A 15100-nucleotide genomic window follows, 5' to 3' on the forward strand; every position below is an offset into this window, starting at 1 on the left:
TGCTTTTATTAATTGGCTTAAGACCTTATATGCAGGGGCAGAGAGTTTCCCGCTGGTGAACGGTTGGTCTGGCCGCTCTTTTGAGGTGGGGTCTGGAGTCCGTCAGGGTTGTCCTTTGAGCCCGCTTTTATACGTGTTCGCAATCGATCCCTTCGTCCGGAGGTTAGATTGTGGGCCGTTGGAGGGAGTCGGGATGAGTCTGGGGGAGCTGGATGTCGCCCAGATAGTGGTGGCGTACGCTGATGATGTCACCATTTTCGTGTCCTCGAGAGAGAGGAGGTCGATGTGGTGATGTCGGAGGTGGAACGCTACTCGGAGGCATCCGGGTCTAAGATCAACCGGGATAAGTGTGAAAGTCTCTGGCTGGGAGGTGGAGATCCCACTTTTGATCTCCCGGACACCCTCCCAGGGCCCCAAGACTCAGCAAAAATTCTGGGCATCACATTCGGCCAGGATGATTATCCCACCAAAAACTGGGACGGTAAGCTACAGGATGCCACTCATAGGGTGGATCAGTGGAAGGGTTGGTCTATGACCCTCAGGGAAAGGGTACACCTGATCAAATCGTACCTGCTCCCCTTGTTTATCTATGTGGGCAGTGTATGTATCTTGCCAGAGGCTTACTACACTAGGATCTACAGCCTGTTTTTCCAACTGTTATGGGGGAACAGGATGAACCTAGTCAAGAGAGAGGTTACGTACCGCACAAGGAGACTAGGGGGTTTATCTATGGTAAACCCTGTGGTGTTCTTAACAAACACCTTCTTGAAAGCCAACATCGCAAACCTCTGGTCAGAGAGGGCTCCTCCGTGGGTACTCTCCTGCAGGGAATGGTTTCGGCCTTTCTTCCAGGAATGGGAGTGAAGGACCTCCGTACGCCCCATGGGCATCTTCCGGCTTACGCTACCCCGACTCTGAAGGCGATACGTCGTTGGGGTCTGGGAGTGTGGGAGATCAGGACCCAGTCAAGGCAGTTCCTTGACAAACGGGTTCTGTTGACCCACTTCCAGAAGCCTCTGGCGCTCAGGGACTGCCCAGGACGGGATCTGAGGGTGGGGTTGTATCTCTTAAATATGAAAAGGATCCCCCAGAAGTTTTGGGACTTGGCCTGGCGCTGCTTTCAGGGGAAGTTATATGTGAGGGACAATTTGAAGTGCAGGAGATCTGATGACCGGGGATGTCCCCGAGAAGAGTGCGGGGACATGCTGGAAAGCATGGACCATTTCCTGCTTGCCCCTTTAATATAAGGGTCTACAACCGGGTGGGCGCTTCCATCGGCTGGAGTCAACTTGCCGGCCTTACCTATCCAGAGTGGGCTTATGGGGCATTCAGGAACCTGGGTGGCCGAGATCGGGGCACTTTGTTTTTAGTCAGCTTAGTGGTTAGGTACTACACGTGGAATGCACGGTGTTTAGTGTCTAATCAGCGCAAAGTCCTCTCCGAGGTGGAGGTCTGTAGGAACATCACCGGTGACCTCGGGAAGATCAGGTCTTTGGAGTATGGCAGTCTTGGTACCAGTAGGGCTCCTCTCCTATGGAGAGGGTTTTCTTTTGATGTGCCCTAGGTACTAGCTAGACCTTTTGGGTAGAGTACCCTTGTTTTTGTTAGGGACAGTGATGCAGGGACAGGGTTAGGGTGATAGTAGGGTCAGTTTATCTTTAGGGATAATGGTAGGGTGAGAGGTAGGGTGCAGTTAGGGAAAGAATATACATTTTGTATGTATCAGGATTGCCATCCTTCTTCCTGGTGGTGGGCTAATGCATGTGCACCCTAGCTTTTTGTTTTGTTTTCAGAGGCTATGGTTATGAAGGGCTTACAGGCACCGAACTTGGGCCTAAAGTGGGTTGTATTGTTTGCTTATGTATGTTAAAGCTGGTTATGGTTAAGTTGGTTGGGAGGAGTTCTAGGTTGGGAGGGTATATTTGTGGGTGGTGGTGGTCTTTTCTTTTGGTGGACCTGGCATGGGTCAGTTGTGGACTGGACATTGAGGACTATGAACTGTATGGAAAAAACTCTGACCCATGTACAGGAGGGCGGGTGGTGTGGGTGAAGGGTCAGTTTAGTGTAGAATGTTCTTTTATATTTGTAGGTGTGTTTTCTATTTATTTATAGGTGTATATAGTTTGTGTATAGTATTGTACATAGTAGTGTATATAGTTAGTTATGTATATAGTATGTATAATGTATGTTTTTTAAGTATATAGTATTTATAGTAGAGATAGACATGGCAGTCGAACCAGTTTTGTTTTTGTAGTAATGTTTCTTTAGTATCCCGTTGTGGATTTATTTTCTTTGGTTTATATATGTAGTAAAGATGTGTGTAAGCATGTGTGTATTGTGTTTTCTGAGATATTTTCCCGAGTTTGGGTATTTTGAGTTGAATTTAATTTATTTATTTATTTATTTTTGGTTTCTTGGTTAAATGTAGTTAATATATGGATATATATGTGTGCATGTGTGAGTGTGGTATAGTGTTATTATTATTATTATTATTAATATTATTATAAAAAAAACTAATAAAAAAATGGTGTGCAGTGTGAGTGCTTGTTGTGTTTTCTATGTATGATTTTTCCCGAGTTTGGGTGTTTTGAGTTAAAGCGAAATAGTGCTATTTTTATGTTTCTTATGAGTGTGTTGTTTGGCTATGAAAGGTTTAGTTATAATATTTCTAGTAGTTATAATATTTCTAGTTCTAGTAGGAAAGCTGGGCTGGCCGGTTAGGCAGGATTTTTGTTCTTTTATTTAAATGTAAAGTTTGGGTTTATGTTATTTCATGTTGTTGTTTTCCGTTATGGCAAAGTTGTGCTGGTTTATGTTTTGTTATGATTTATATTTTTCTAATAAAAGATTTACAGGATATAACTCAGGATCAGTACAGGATAAGTAATGTAATGTATGTGCACAGTGACCTCACCAGCAGAATAGTGAGTACAGCTCTGGAGTATAATACAGGATATAACTCAGGATCAGTACAGGATAAGTAATGTAATGTATGTACACAGTGACCTTACCAGCAGAATAGTGAGTACAGCTCTGGAGTATAATACAGGATATAACTCAGGATCAGTACAGGATAAGTAATGTAATGTATGTACACAGTGATCTCACCAGCAGAATAGTGAGTACAGCTCTGGAGTATAACTCAGGATCAGTAATGTACATATATACCTGGACTCCCCATTGACATTACAGCGTTGATATTTCTCCACCTTCCTATTCTTGGCTCTTGGTCTTTGTGCTGAGGTTTTTCCTTACACCTTGCAGATCCAGTGATTTTCTTTTGGTATCTTCAGCGCTGAGCTTTTTGTTTTTTTTGGCCTTTGGTGGTGCAGATGATGGGATATGCCTTGATTCTATATGATGTTCCTGACTGACATGTTAACTATATAGAGGTAATATAATCCATGGCCAGAATCACTTCGGTTTAGGTAAAGTTTCATATAGTAACGTGAACCATCATATCCAGAGTTTCTCCTGTCAGGTTTCGCTGATTCACAGGGGAGAATTATTAAAACCTGTGTAGAGCAGAGCGGTGCAGCTGCCCATAACAACCAATCACATCGCTTCTTTCATTTTTATAAAGGCCTCTGAAAGATAAAATTTGCTATAGGCAACTTTACCACTCTTCCTTTACTCAGGTTTTGATACCCCTCAGATAGTATTTTGATCAACAATTTTAACCCCTTCCCGACCCATGACATACATGTATGTCATGGATCGGCTCCCATTCTATTACGTGGGGCCACGGCGTGGCCCCTCGTCATAGCGGGTCGGGCCCGACACCTAGCAACGGCCGGGACCCGTGGCTAATAGCACGCGGCAGTGATCGCGGTGCCGCGCGCTATTAACCCTTTAGACGCGGCGTTCAAAGTTGAATGCCGCGTCTAAAGTGAAAGTAAACTAATGCCAGTTAGCTCAGGATCGCCGCGGCAAAATCGCGGCATCCCGAACAGCTTACATGACAGCCGGAGGATCCCTACCTGCCACCATGCTGTCCGATCGCCAAATGACTGCTCAGTGCCTGAGATCCAGGCATGAGCAGTCAAGCGGCAGAATCATTGATCACTGGTTTCCTACGAGAAACCAGTGATCAATGTAAAAGTTCAGTGTGTGCAGTGTTATAGGTCCCTATGGGATAATAATAATCAGTATAAGAGATCAGTGTGTGCAGTGTTATAGGTCCCTATGGGATAACAATGATCAGTGTGTGCAGTGTTATAGGTCCCTATGGGATAACAATGATCAGTGTGTGCAGTGTTATAGGTCCCTATGGGATAACAATGATCAGTGTGTGCAGTGTTATAGGTCCCTATGGGATAACAATGATCAGTGTGTTCAGTGTTATAGGTCCCTATGGGATAACAATGATCAGTGTGTGCAGTGTTATAGGTCCCTATGGGATAACAATGATCAGTGTGTGCAGTGTTATAGGTCCCTATGGGATAACAATGATCAGTGTGTGCAGTGTTATAGGTCCCTATTGGAGCTATAACATTGCAAAAAAAAGTGGAAAAAAAAGTGAATAAAGATCATTTAACCCCTTCCCTAATAAAAGTTTGAATCACCTCCCTTTTCCTATAAAAAAAAACAACTGTGTAAATAAAAATAAACATATGTGGTACCTTCGCGTGTGGAAATGTCCGAATTATAAAAATATATCATTAATTAAACCGTACGGTCAATGGCGTACGCACAAAAAAATTCATATTTTTGGTCACTTTTTATATCATGAAAAAATGAATAAAAAGCGATCAAAAAGTCCGATCATTACAAAAATGGTACCGCTAAAAACTTCAGATCACGGCGCAAAAAATGAGCCCTCATACCGTCCCATACACAGAAAAAAAAAAGTTATAGGGGTCAGAAGATGACAATTTTAAACGTATACATTTTCCTGCATGTAGTTATGATTTTTTCCAGAAGTCCGACAAAATCAAACCTATATAAGTCGGGGATCATTATAACCGTATGGACCTACAGAATAAAGAGAGAGTGTAATTTTTACCGAAAAATTTACTGCGTAGAAACGGAAGCCCCCAAAATTTACAAAATTGTGTTTTTTTCTTCAATTTTGTCGCACAATGAATTTTTTTCCGTTTCTCTGTAGATTTTTGGGTAAAATGACTGATTTCATTACAAAGTAGAATTGGTGGCGCAAAAAATAAGCATCATATGGATTTTTAGGTGCAAAATTGAAAGAGTTATGGTTTTTTAAAGGTAAGGAGGAAAAAACGAAAATGCAAAAATGGAAAAACCCTGAGTCATGAAGGGGTTAAGGGAATATTTGCACCGTTTCCTGTGTTTGAACCCATTTTGGCTTTGGCTAAAACACTAACCCAAATACTCTGTGTGAACCCAGCCCAAATCTCCCACAATTCATGTCCTGAGTATAACTGCATGTAATGGTCACCATCACACCATAGAGAGTGCTGTGTGTGGTCATCTCACCCGATCTCCGATCCCGGCAGTGAGCCCCCAAAGCTGACATCATGTATGCCGCACCTTCATCAGCCGCATTCCCCTAAGTGCTGAAGACAGAGGAGCAGGTGATGGTTTGGGGTAGGTTTTGGGCTCCGACATGTTGTTAAAAGGACCTTAACCTGATGCTAGATCCATTCCCTACTGTGCCGAGTCTCTTATGTCGTCCATTGTAAGTAATCATGGTACCATGTGCAGCTTTCTATTGTGTTGTATAAAGTGGTCCTCCAGTCATCAGAGACTACTACACTGTGTGCTTTCATCATGACAGGGTCCCTTTAAGTCTACAATTGTCTTCACCATGACAGGGCCCCTTTAAGTCTACAATTGTCCTCACCATGACAGGGCCCCTTTAAGTCTACAATTGTCCTCACCATGACAGGGCCCCTTTAAGTCTACAATTGTCCTCACCATGACATGCCCCTTTAAGTCTACAATTGTCCTCACCATGACAGGGTCCCTTTAAGTCTACAATTGTCCTCACCATGACAGGGTCCCTTTAAGTCTACAATTGTCCTCACCATGACAGGCCCCTTTCGGTCTGTGCTTACTAAGCAATTGGATGAAATGGGGGGGGGGGGGGGTCAGCAGATCATGTAACCTGGAGTCCGGATTGGGCAGCCTAGAAATGATAGAACCTGCTGACTATTAGAGTACTATCAGTTTCTATCAGTCTAACTCTCCGAACCTGCTATGGGGGGTCCTGACACAGGAGCGCCATCTTCTGGATGCACAGGTGAAATGATGCATCATATGGTGCCCATTCATCTCACTGGATTGGCCATAAATTGCTAGGAGGAGATTTTAGTTTTTATTTCTAAACAAATTGACCCCTAAACCCCTAGGCTTGTACACCCCCCAATAATGCAGAATACACATAGAGAAGCGAGCCCGGAGCCGGGACATGATGATGGGGACGAGTGGCCCCTGATACCTGTACAGCAGTTATGGAGGAAGGTGATAAAATGATTGATAACTGGCATAATGTGATGTATATTGTATATAGATGTGTGCTGGACAATTCCTGATTAGATTATATTGTTCTTTGTTTAATTCCTTTAATCCGGGATCAATAGGACATAGAGGTGCCACATTATCAATCATTCCAGATTATCAGCCGGACGCGGAGTAGACGCGCAGTCATATGAATCTAGTGTTCATTGTCCTATAATAATAATCTGCTGCTGTCGTCTTGTTGTCATATTCACAATAGTCTCTAATTCTTCTATTTGCTCTGTTTTCCGGTGTGAGAAGATTTTTAGCCAGTTCTGTGCCAGAAACAAGGGCTGGACTATCTGAATTACTGGACTATTGGATGCCGTATTAAAGGAATCTTACATCGAACACGTACAATCAGCGCTGTCTGATCCCATACTGATAATATCTGGTTAACAGGTCCCTGTACAGTATATATAATCTCCAGTCAGCAGATCCCTGTACAGTATATGATATCCACTCAGTAGGTCCCTGTACAGTATATGATATCCACTCAGTAGATCCCTGTACAGTATATGATATCCACTCAGTAGATCCCTGTACAGTATATGATATCCACTCAGTAGGTCCCTGTACAGTATATGATATCCACTCAGTAGATCCCTGTACAGTATATGATATCCACTCAGTAGATCCCTGTACAGTATATGAAATCCACTCAGTAGATCCCTGTACAGTATATGATATCCACTCAGTAGATCCCTGTACAGTATATGATATCTACTCAGTAGATCCCTGTACAGTATATGATATCCACTCAGTGGATCCCTGTACAGTATATGAAATCCACTCAGTAGATCCCTGTACAGTATATGATATCCACTCAGTAGATCCCTGTACAGTATATGATATCCACTCAGTAGATCCCTGTACAGTATATGATATCCACTCAGTAGATCCCTGTACAGTATATGATATCCACTCAGTAGATCCCTGTACAGTATATGAAATCCACTCAGTAGATCCCTGTACAGTATATGATATCCACTCAGTAGATCGCTGTACAGTATATATAATCTCCAGTCAGCAGATCCCTGTACAGTAAATATAATATCCACTCAGTAGATCCCTGCACAGTATATGATATCCACTCAGTAGATACCTGTACAGTATATGATATCCACTCAGCAGATCCCTGTACAGTATATATAATCTCCACTCAGTAGATCCCTGTACAGTATATTATATCCACTCAGTAGGTCCCTACACAGTATATGATATCCACTCAGTAGGTCCCTGCACAGTATATGATATCCACTCAGTAGGTCCCTGTACAGTATATGATATCCACTCAGTGGATCTCTGTACAGTATATGATATCCACTCAATAGATCCATGTACAGTATATGAAATCCACTCAGTAGATCCCTGTACAGTATATGATATCCACTCAGTAGATCTCTGTACAGTATATGATATCCACTCAGTAGATCCCTGTACAGTATATGATATCCACTCAGTAGATCGCTGTACAGTATATGATATCCACTCAGTAGATCCCTGCACAGTATATATAATCTCCAGTCATCAGATCTCTGTACAGTAAATACAATATCCACACAGTAGATCCCTGCACAGTATATATAACTTCCAGTCATCAGATCTCTGTACAGTATATATATTATCCACTCAATAGATCCCTTTGCAGTATATAATCTCCAGTCAATCCCTGTAAAGTATATATAATCTTCAGTCAGTAGATCCTGGCATATTATATATAATATCCACTCGGTAGATTCCGGTACAGTATATAAAATCTACAGTCAGTAGATCTGTATCTATATTCTTCAATCAGTAGATCACATAAAAACTCTCCAGTCAGTAGATCCCTGCACAGTACATATACTCCCCAGCCAGTAGATCCCTGTACATGGACTCTCCAGTCAGTAGATCACTGTACAGTACATATATTCTCCAGTTAGTGGATCCTGGCATATTATATATAATATCCACTCAGTAGATTCCTGCACAGTATGTAAAATCTACAGTCAGTAGATCCATGTACATATACTCTCCAGCCAGTAGATCCCTGTACATATACTCTCCAATCAGTTGATCCCTGCACAGTATGTATACTCTCCAGCCAGTAGATCCCTGTACATATACTCTCCGGTCAGTAGATCCCTGCACAGTACATATACTCTCCAGGCAGGAGATCCCTGCACAGTACATATAATATCCTATCAGTAGATCCCTATACATATACTCTCCAGGCAGTAGATCCCTGTACATATACTCACTAGTCAATAGATCCCTGCACAGTACATATACTCTCCAGTCAGTAGATCCCTGGCCATATACTCTCCAGTCAATAGATCCCTGCACAGTACATATACTCTCCAGTCAGTTGATCCCTGGCCATATACTCACTAGTCAATAGATCTCTGCACAGTACAGATACTCTCCAGTCTGTAGATCCCTGTACATATACTCTCCAGTCAGTAGATCCCTGTACATATAATCTCCAGTCAGTAGATCCCTGTACATATAATCTCCAGTCAGTAGATCCCTGGCCATATACTCACCGGTCAATAGATCCCTGAACAGTACATATACTCTCCAGTCAGTAGATTCTGTACATATACTCACTAGTCAATAGATCCCTGCACAGTACATATACTCTTCAGTCAGTAGATCCTGTACATATACTCACTAGTCAATAGATCTCTGCTCAGTACAGATACTCTCCAGTCAGTAGATCCCTGTACATATAATCTCCAGTCAGAAGATCCTGTACATAAACTCACTAGTCAATAGATCCCTGCACAGTACATATACTCTCCAGTCAGTAGATCCCTGGCCATATACTCTCCAGTCAGTAGATCCCTGGCCATATACTCACTGGTCAACAGATCCCTGCACAGTACATATACTCTCCAGTCAGTAGATCCCTGGCCATATACTCACTAGTCAATAGATCCCTGCACAGTACATATACTCTCCAGTCAGTAGATCCCTGGCCATATACTCTCCAGTCAGTAGATCCCTGGCCATATACTCACTAGTCAATAGATCCCTGCACAGTACATATACTCTCCAGTCAGTAGATCCCTGGCCATATACTCTCCAGTCAGGAGATCCCTGGCCATATACTCTCCAGTCTATATAGTAGTGTGAGGTGCAGCGCTGATGTTGTGCAGGTTGTCAGTCATGTGACAGTAACACCTCTCTCCACCGTATATTAGGTAAGGGGCCTGAGACGCTTTATGCGGGGCAGAAGCTGAATGATAATGAGTGGCACACGGTCAGAGTGGTCCGGCGTGGGAAGACCCTTAAACTTACTGTGGATGATGATGTGGCAGAAGGTGAGACAACAGAACCTGTGGGCATTGATGGTCTATATCGTGTGGATTATACTGGTGTCTGGGATATTTGGGTGGTGGAAGGGTTTTCTGATTTCCTGCATTCTTGTTTCCTGCCACCAGGTGGTGACCTATAGTCAGTATATGAGCCGACCTGCCGTCTCTGTGTGTTTGCTGTCTCCTCATGGTTTAGCATTGTCTTCTCTTCACTTATGACAAGAACCCTTACTGATTCTGATTTTGTTATGCAGGTACCATGGCGGGGGATCACACTCGCTTAGAATTCCACAACATTGAGACTGGCTCCATGACAGAGAAGCGCTTTGCCTCGGCTGTGCCCTCAAAGTTTATTGGACACCTCCAGAGCCTCATGTTCAATGGCATGCTCTACATTGACCTCTGCAAGAATGGAGACATTGACTACTGCGAGTTGAAGGCCCGGTTCGGTGTTCGGCCCATCATCGCTGATCCTGTCACCTTCCGGACCAAGCCCAGCTACCTAACCCTATCGACCCTGCAGGCCTACACCTCCATGCATCTCTTCTTCCAGTTCAAGACCATCTCACCCGATGGCTTTATTCTCTTCAACAGCGGAGATGGCAATGACTTCATCGCGGTGGAGCTGGTCAAGGGGTATGGAGTGTGTGCAGATATAATGGGGGGCTGCAGCAGGCTGGGGAGATGTAGAGGGCATGATCTCACATATGAAAGTCCATTAGGTGCTCCTTACAGAAAACTCTACTGTATTAAAGGGGTTATCCAGGAAAAAACAGGCTCCAGGAAAGTTAAACAGATTTGTAAATTACCTCTATTAAAAAATCTTAATCCTTTTAGTACTTATGAGCTGCTGAAGTTGAGTTGTTCTTTTCGGTCTAAGTGCTCTCTGATGACATCTGTCTCAGGCAAATCCCCATAGCAACCCTCTTCTACTCTGCAGTTCCCGAGACAAGCAGAGATGTCAGCAGAGAGCACTGCTGTCAGACAGAGAAGAACAACTCAACTTCAGCAGCTGATAATTATTGGAAGGATTAAGATTTTTTAATAGAAGTATTTTACAAGTTTAACTTTCTGGAGCCAGTTAATATATAAAAACAAAAAATTTCTCCTGGAATACCCCTTTAAGATTACAACATCCCTGTGAGGGTCCATTCCCACCGCAGAATATCCGCTTGCGGAATTCTGACTCAAATGAAAGCCCATAGACTTCTATGGAATTCCGTATCCCCATTCACACTTCTGAATTTCCGCTTTCGGAATTACTGTCACATGTCTGAGAGAAGTGTGAATGGGAGTGCGGAATCCAATAGAAGTCTATGGGCTTTCATTTGAATCAGAATTCCGCAAGCGGAAATTCTGCGGTGGGAATGGACTCTGTCTGAGATACACCCCTACAGCCCGAATCACCCCGTGTCCCTGCAATGTGGGGAGAACCTTCATGGTTACACAGAGAGAATGGTAGAGACTCCATCATTCATGGGGGGGGATAATGGTGGTGGATCAAGTGCAAAACAGTCCACACAAACCTGCTAGGTGAGCCGTCCAGCGCATAGACCCCGCCTACAATAAAAACAACCGCAACTATAATGAAGAGTATGCCCGTGTCGGAGCTCTGCAATAACTCCGCACACACTAGATGAGCAGGTACTTCAATCCGTTCACATGGGAAACCCCTCCCCCATTACATTATTCTCTACAATGTTCTAATCCGTGGCTAACCCTTTCAAAGCTGATTGTATACCAGCTCTATCTGTATACTGCTGCTATCTCTATGGGATCAGGATATATAGTAGTTATACACCTCCCCTCCAGCTCTGTCTGTATACTGCTGCTTTTATCGCTATGGAATTAGGATATACTGTATAGTAGTTATACACCTCCCTTCAGCTCTATCTGTATACTGCTGCTATCTCTATGGAATCGGGATATATAGTAGTTATACCCCTCCCCTCCAGCTCTGTCTGTATACTGCTGCTATCTCTATGGGATCAGGACATATAGTAGTTATACAATCTTTAATTTGAAAATAATCTTCGTAAAATGAACACACAATATATATGTTTACAACAAATTAAGAAAAAAAGAACAACCAGCTGATACATGAATATTTCTTCAGAAAACATTATCTGGGTTAACACTCTCATTATTCTCATATACTGTCTTTAGAGAATTTTAGACTATTGCCATCAAGGGTGCAGATCCTCAGGTGCATTCCACCTCACTTTCTTAGTCCTTTTCCATTTGCCCCCCAATTCTTAGAGGACACAGGTACCTCAATGTCTTTCTCCTCCTGCTCTTGGACACTTGGGGGACACATTTCGTCATTATCTTCTCCCAGGACACTGAACCTTCCCGGTGAGATCTCTACAGCTGATGACTCCTGGGACTTTATATGTTTGCAAAACTCAAACTCAAAAGAAGTATTTTTCCTCTTCACCATCTGAAATCCCTCCTCCACATCACACTCCATGGCTTTGCTGGAGGTATTTGGGTCCTAATGCCCATATGAGACCTCTGCAGGTATCTCAGATGTCTTCTCTAATGCCTCACTGACAGGTGACACTTCTTCCTCCTGCAGATTCACCTCCTGAAGGTCTCTTGTTTTTTGCTGCACAGCTGAAGTTGACTCTAGGGCAGTAACACCTTGTATCTCAGAGCCGCGCTCCCCCTGTACCTCAGAGCCGCGCTCCCCCTGTACCTCAGAGCCGCGCTCCCCCTGTACCTCAGAGCCGCGCTCCCCCTGTACCTCAGAGCCGCGCTCCCCCTGTATCTCAGAGCCGCGCTCCCCCTGTATCTCAGAGCCGCGCTCCCCCTGTACCTCAGAGCCGCGCTCCCCCTGTACCTCAGAGCCGCGCTCCCCCTGTACCTCAGAGCCGCGCTCCCCCTGTACCTCAGAGCCGCGCTCCCCCTGTACCTCAGAGCCGCGCTCCCCCTGTACCTCAGAGCCGCGCTCCCCCTGTACCTCAGAGCCGCGCTCCCCCTGTACCTCAGAGCCGCGCTCCCCCTGTACCTCAGAGCCGCGCTCCCCCTGTACCTCAGAGCCGCGCTCCCCCTGTACCTCAGAGTTGCGCTCCCCTTGTACATCCGATATCCCAGGTAGATCGCAGGATTCATTTTCTTCGGGTTCATCCATGGGACTGGCATTATTCTGGTTGTGCTGGGCATAGGGGCATTCCTGGAAGTTATGTATAAGCCAGGTGTCTGCCCCCACATCTATGGCAAAGTCTTGGTTGCCCTGGGTAATAGCAGATACCCCTATCAGATCCTAAATAGAAGACATGAGGCAGATGTCTGGTGACGCCACGTTCCTGGTAAAGTTGGACTTTTACCCTGTATCCTCCGTTCCAGATCCCTTCTTCATCATAGATCTTATCCGATGAGCTAAGGACCAGACATTGTCTGTTCAGCCAGTGCTGTAAGTCGGCCAATGCCACCACATTCTGAAGCAGAATGGTGACCACCATGGTCAGGGGCTTGGACAGCTGGATGACCTGCAGATCTCTCCACATCTCATTGTGTCTGGTGGATTTATAGATTTCCCAGAACAAGTCCAGGTTCTGAGGGAGCTTGAAGCTGATGTCATAGATCCTGGTGGTCGGCACATGGATTAGGGCGTAGATCTCACTGGAATCAAACTTCATAAAGTTCTTAAGTAGGTCTCTCCCCATGAACTGCCTTGTGGGGGCGCCCTCCTCTGGGCCGGTGTACTTAATCCGTACTGCATTCCTTCTTTGGCGTGTGGGGTTTATGGACCAGGTAACATTAGAGAACAGTCTGGATGGTCTCTGTGTCCCTCTGGGCTGTGGGATTACCGGCCCCTGGCTGCTGTATATTGGAGCTGGCCTTATACTGTACAGAGTGGGATTGGTTATGACTTATTGTACACTCGGGTATCATGGGGGCAGCGCACTCAGGTATCATGGGGGCAGCGCACTCCGGTATCATGGGGGCAGCGCACTCAGGTATCATGGGGGCAGCGCACTCAGGTATCATGGGGGCAGCGCACTCAGGTATCATGGGGGCAGCGCACTAAGGTATCGTGGGGGCAGCGCACTCAGGTATCGTGGGGGAAGCGCACTCAGGTATCATGGGGGCAGGGCACTCAGGTATCATGGGGGCAGGGCACTCAGGTATCATGGGGGCAGGGCACTCAGGTATCATGGGGCAGCGCACTCAGGTATCATGGGGGCAGCGCACTCAGGTATCATGGGGGCAGCGCACTCAGGTATCATGGGGGCAGCGCACTCAGGTATCATGGGGGCAGCGCACTCAGGTATCATGGGGGCAGCGCACTCAGGTATCATGGGGGCAGCGCACTCAGGTATCATGGGGGCAGCGCACTCAGGTATCATGGGGGCAGCGCACTCAGGTATCATGGGGCAGCGCACTCAGGTATCGTGGGGGCAGCGCACTCAGGTATCGTGGGGGCAGCGCACTCAGGTATCGTGGGGGCAGCGCACTCAGGTATCATGGGGGCAGGGCACTCAGGTATCATGGGGGCAGCGCACTCAGGTATCGTGGGGGAAGCGCACTCAGGTATCATGGGGGTAGCGCACTCAGGTATCATGGGGGCAGCGCACTCAGGTATCATGGGGCAGCGCACTCAGGTATCGTGGGGGCAGGGCACTCAGGTATCGTGGGGGCAGCGCACTCAGGTATCGTGGGGGCAGCGCACTCAGGTATCGTGGGGGCAGCGCACTCAGGTATCGTGGGGGCAGCGCACTCAGGTATCGTGGGGGCAGCGCACTCAGGTATCGTGGGGGAAGCGCACTCAGGTATCGTGGGGGCAGCGCACTCAGGTATCATGGGGGCAGCGCACTCAGGTATCATGGGGGCAGCGCACTCAGGTATCATGGGGGCAGGGCACTCAGGTATCATGGGGGCAGGGCACTCAGGTATCATGGGGGCAGCGCACTCAGGTATCATGGGGGCAGCGCACTCAGGTATCATGGGGGCAGCGCACTCAGGTATCATGGGGGCAGCGCACTCAGGTATCATGGGGGCAGCGCACTCAGGTATCATGGGGGCAGCGCACTCAGGTATCATGGGGCAGCGCACTCAGGTATCATGGGGGCAGCGCACTCAGGTATCATGGGGGCAGCGCACTCAGGTATCATGGGGGCAGCGCACTCAGGTATCATGGGGGCAGCGCACTCAGGTATCATGGGGGCAGCGCACTCAGGTATCATGGGGGCAGCGCACTCAGGTATCATGGGGGCAGCGCACTCAGGTATCATGGGGGCAGCGCACTCAGGTATCATGGGGGCAGCGCACTCAGCCTGTGAGTCCAGGATGGGTCTGTTAGGGATTGTCTCAGTCTCTGGTGA

The 15100-nt window shown here is 46.1% G+C and overlaps 1 protein-coding gene across 4 annotated transcripts in view; it reads left to right on the forward strand.

Moving 5' to 3' along the window:
- NRXN3 (neurexin 3) overlaps positions 1-15100 on the forward strand; it is a 504944-nt gene that overhangs the window by 288672 nt on the left and 201172 nt on the right. For all 4 annotated transcript variants that reach the window (XM_056546700.1, XM_056546697.1, XM_056546699.1 and 1 more), the window contains exons 13-14: positions 9660-9779; positions 10028-10409. In XM_056546700.1, the coding sequence (XP_056402675.1) occupies positions 9660-9779; positions 10028-10409 (502 nt within the window). The remainder of the gene's footprint in view (positions 1-9659; positions 9780-10027; positions 10410-15100) is intronic.

Source organism: Hyla sarda, chromosome 11 (genome assembly GCF_029499605.1).
Source record: "Hyla sarda isolate aHylSar1 chromosome 11, aHylSar1.hap1, whole genome shotgun sequence".
NCBI classification, from domain to species: Eukaryota; Metazoa; Chordata; class Amphibia; order Anura; family Hylidae; genus Hyla; species Hyla sarda.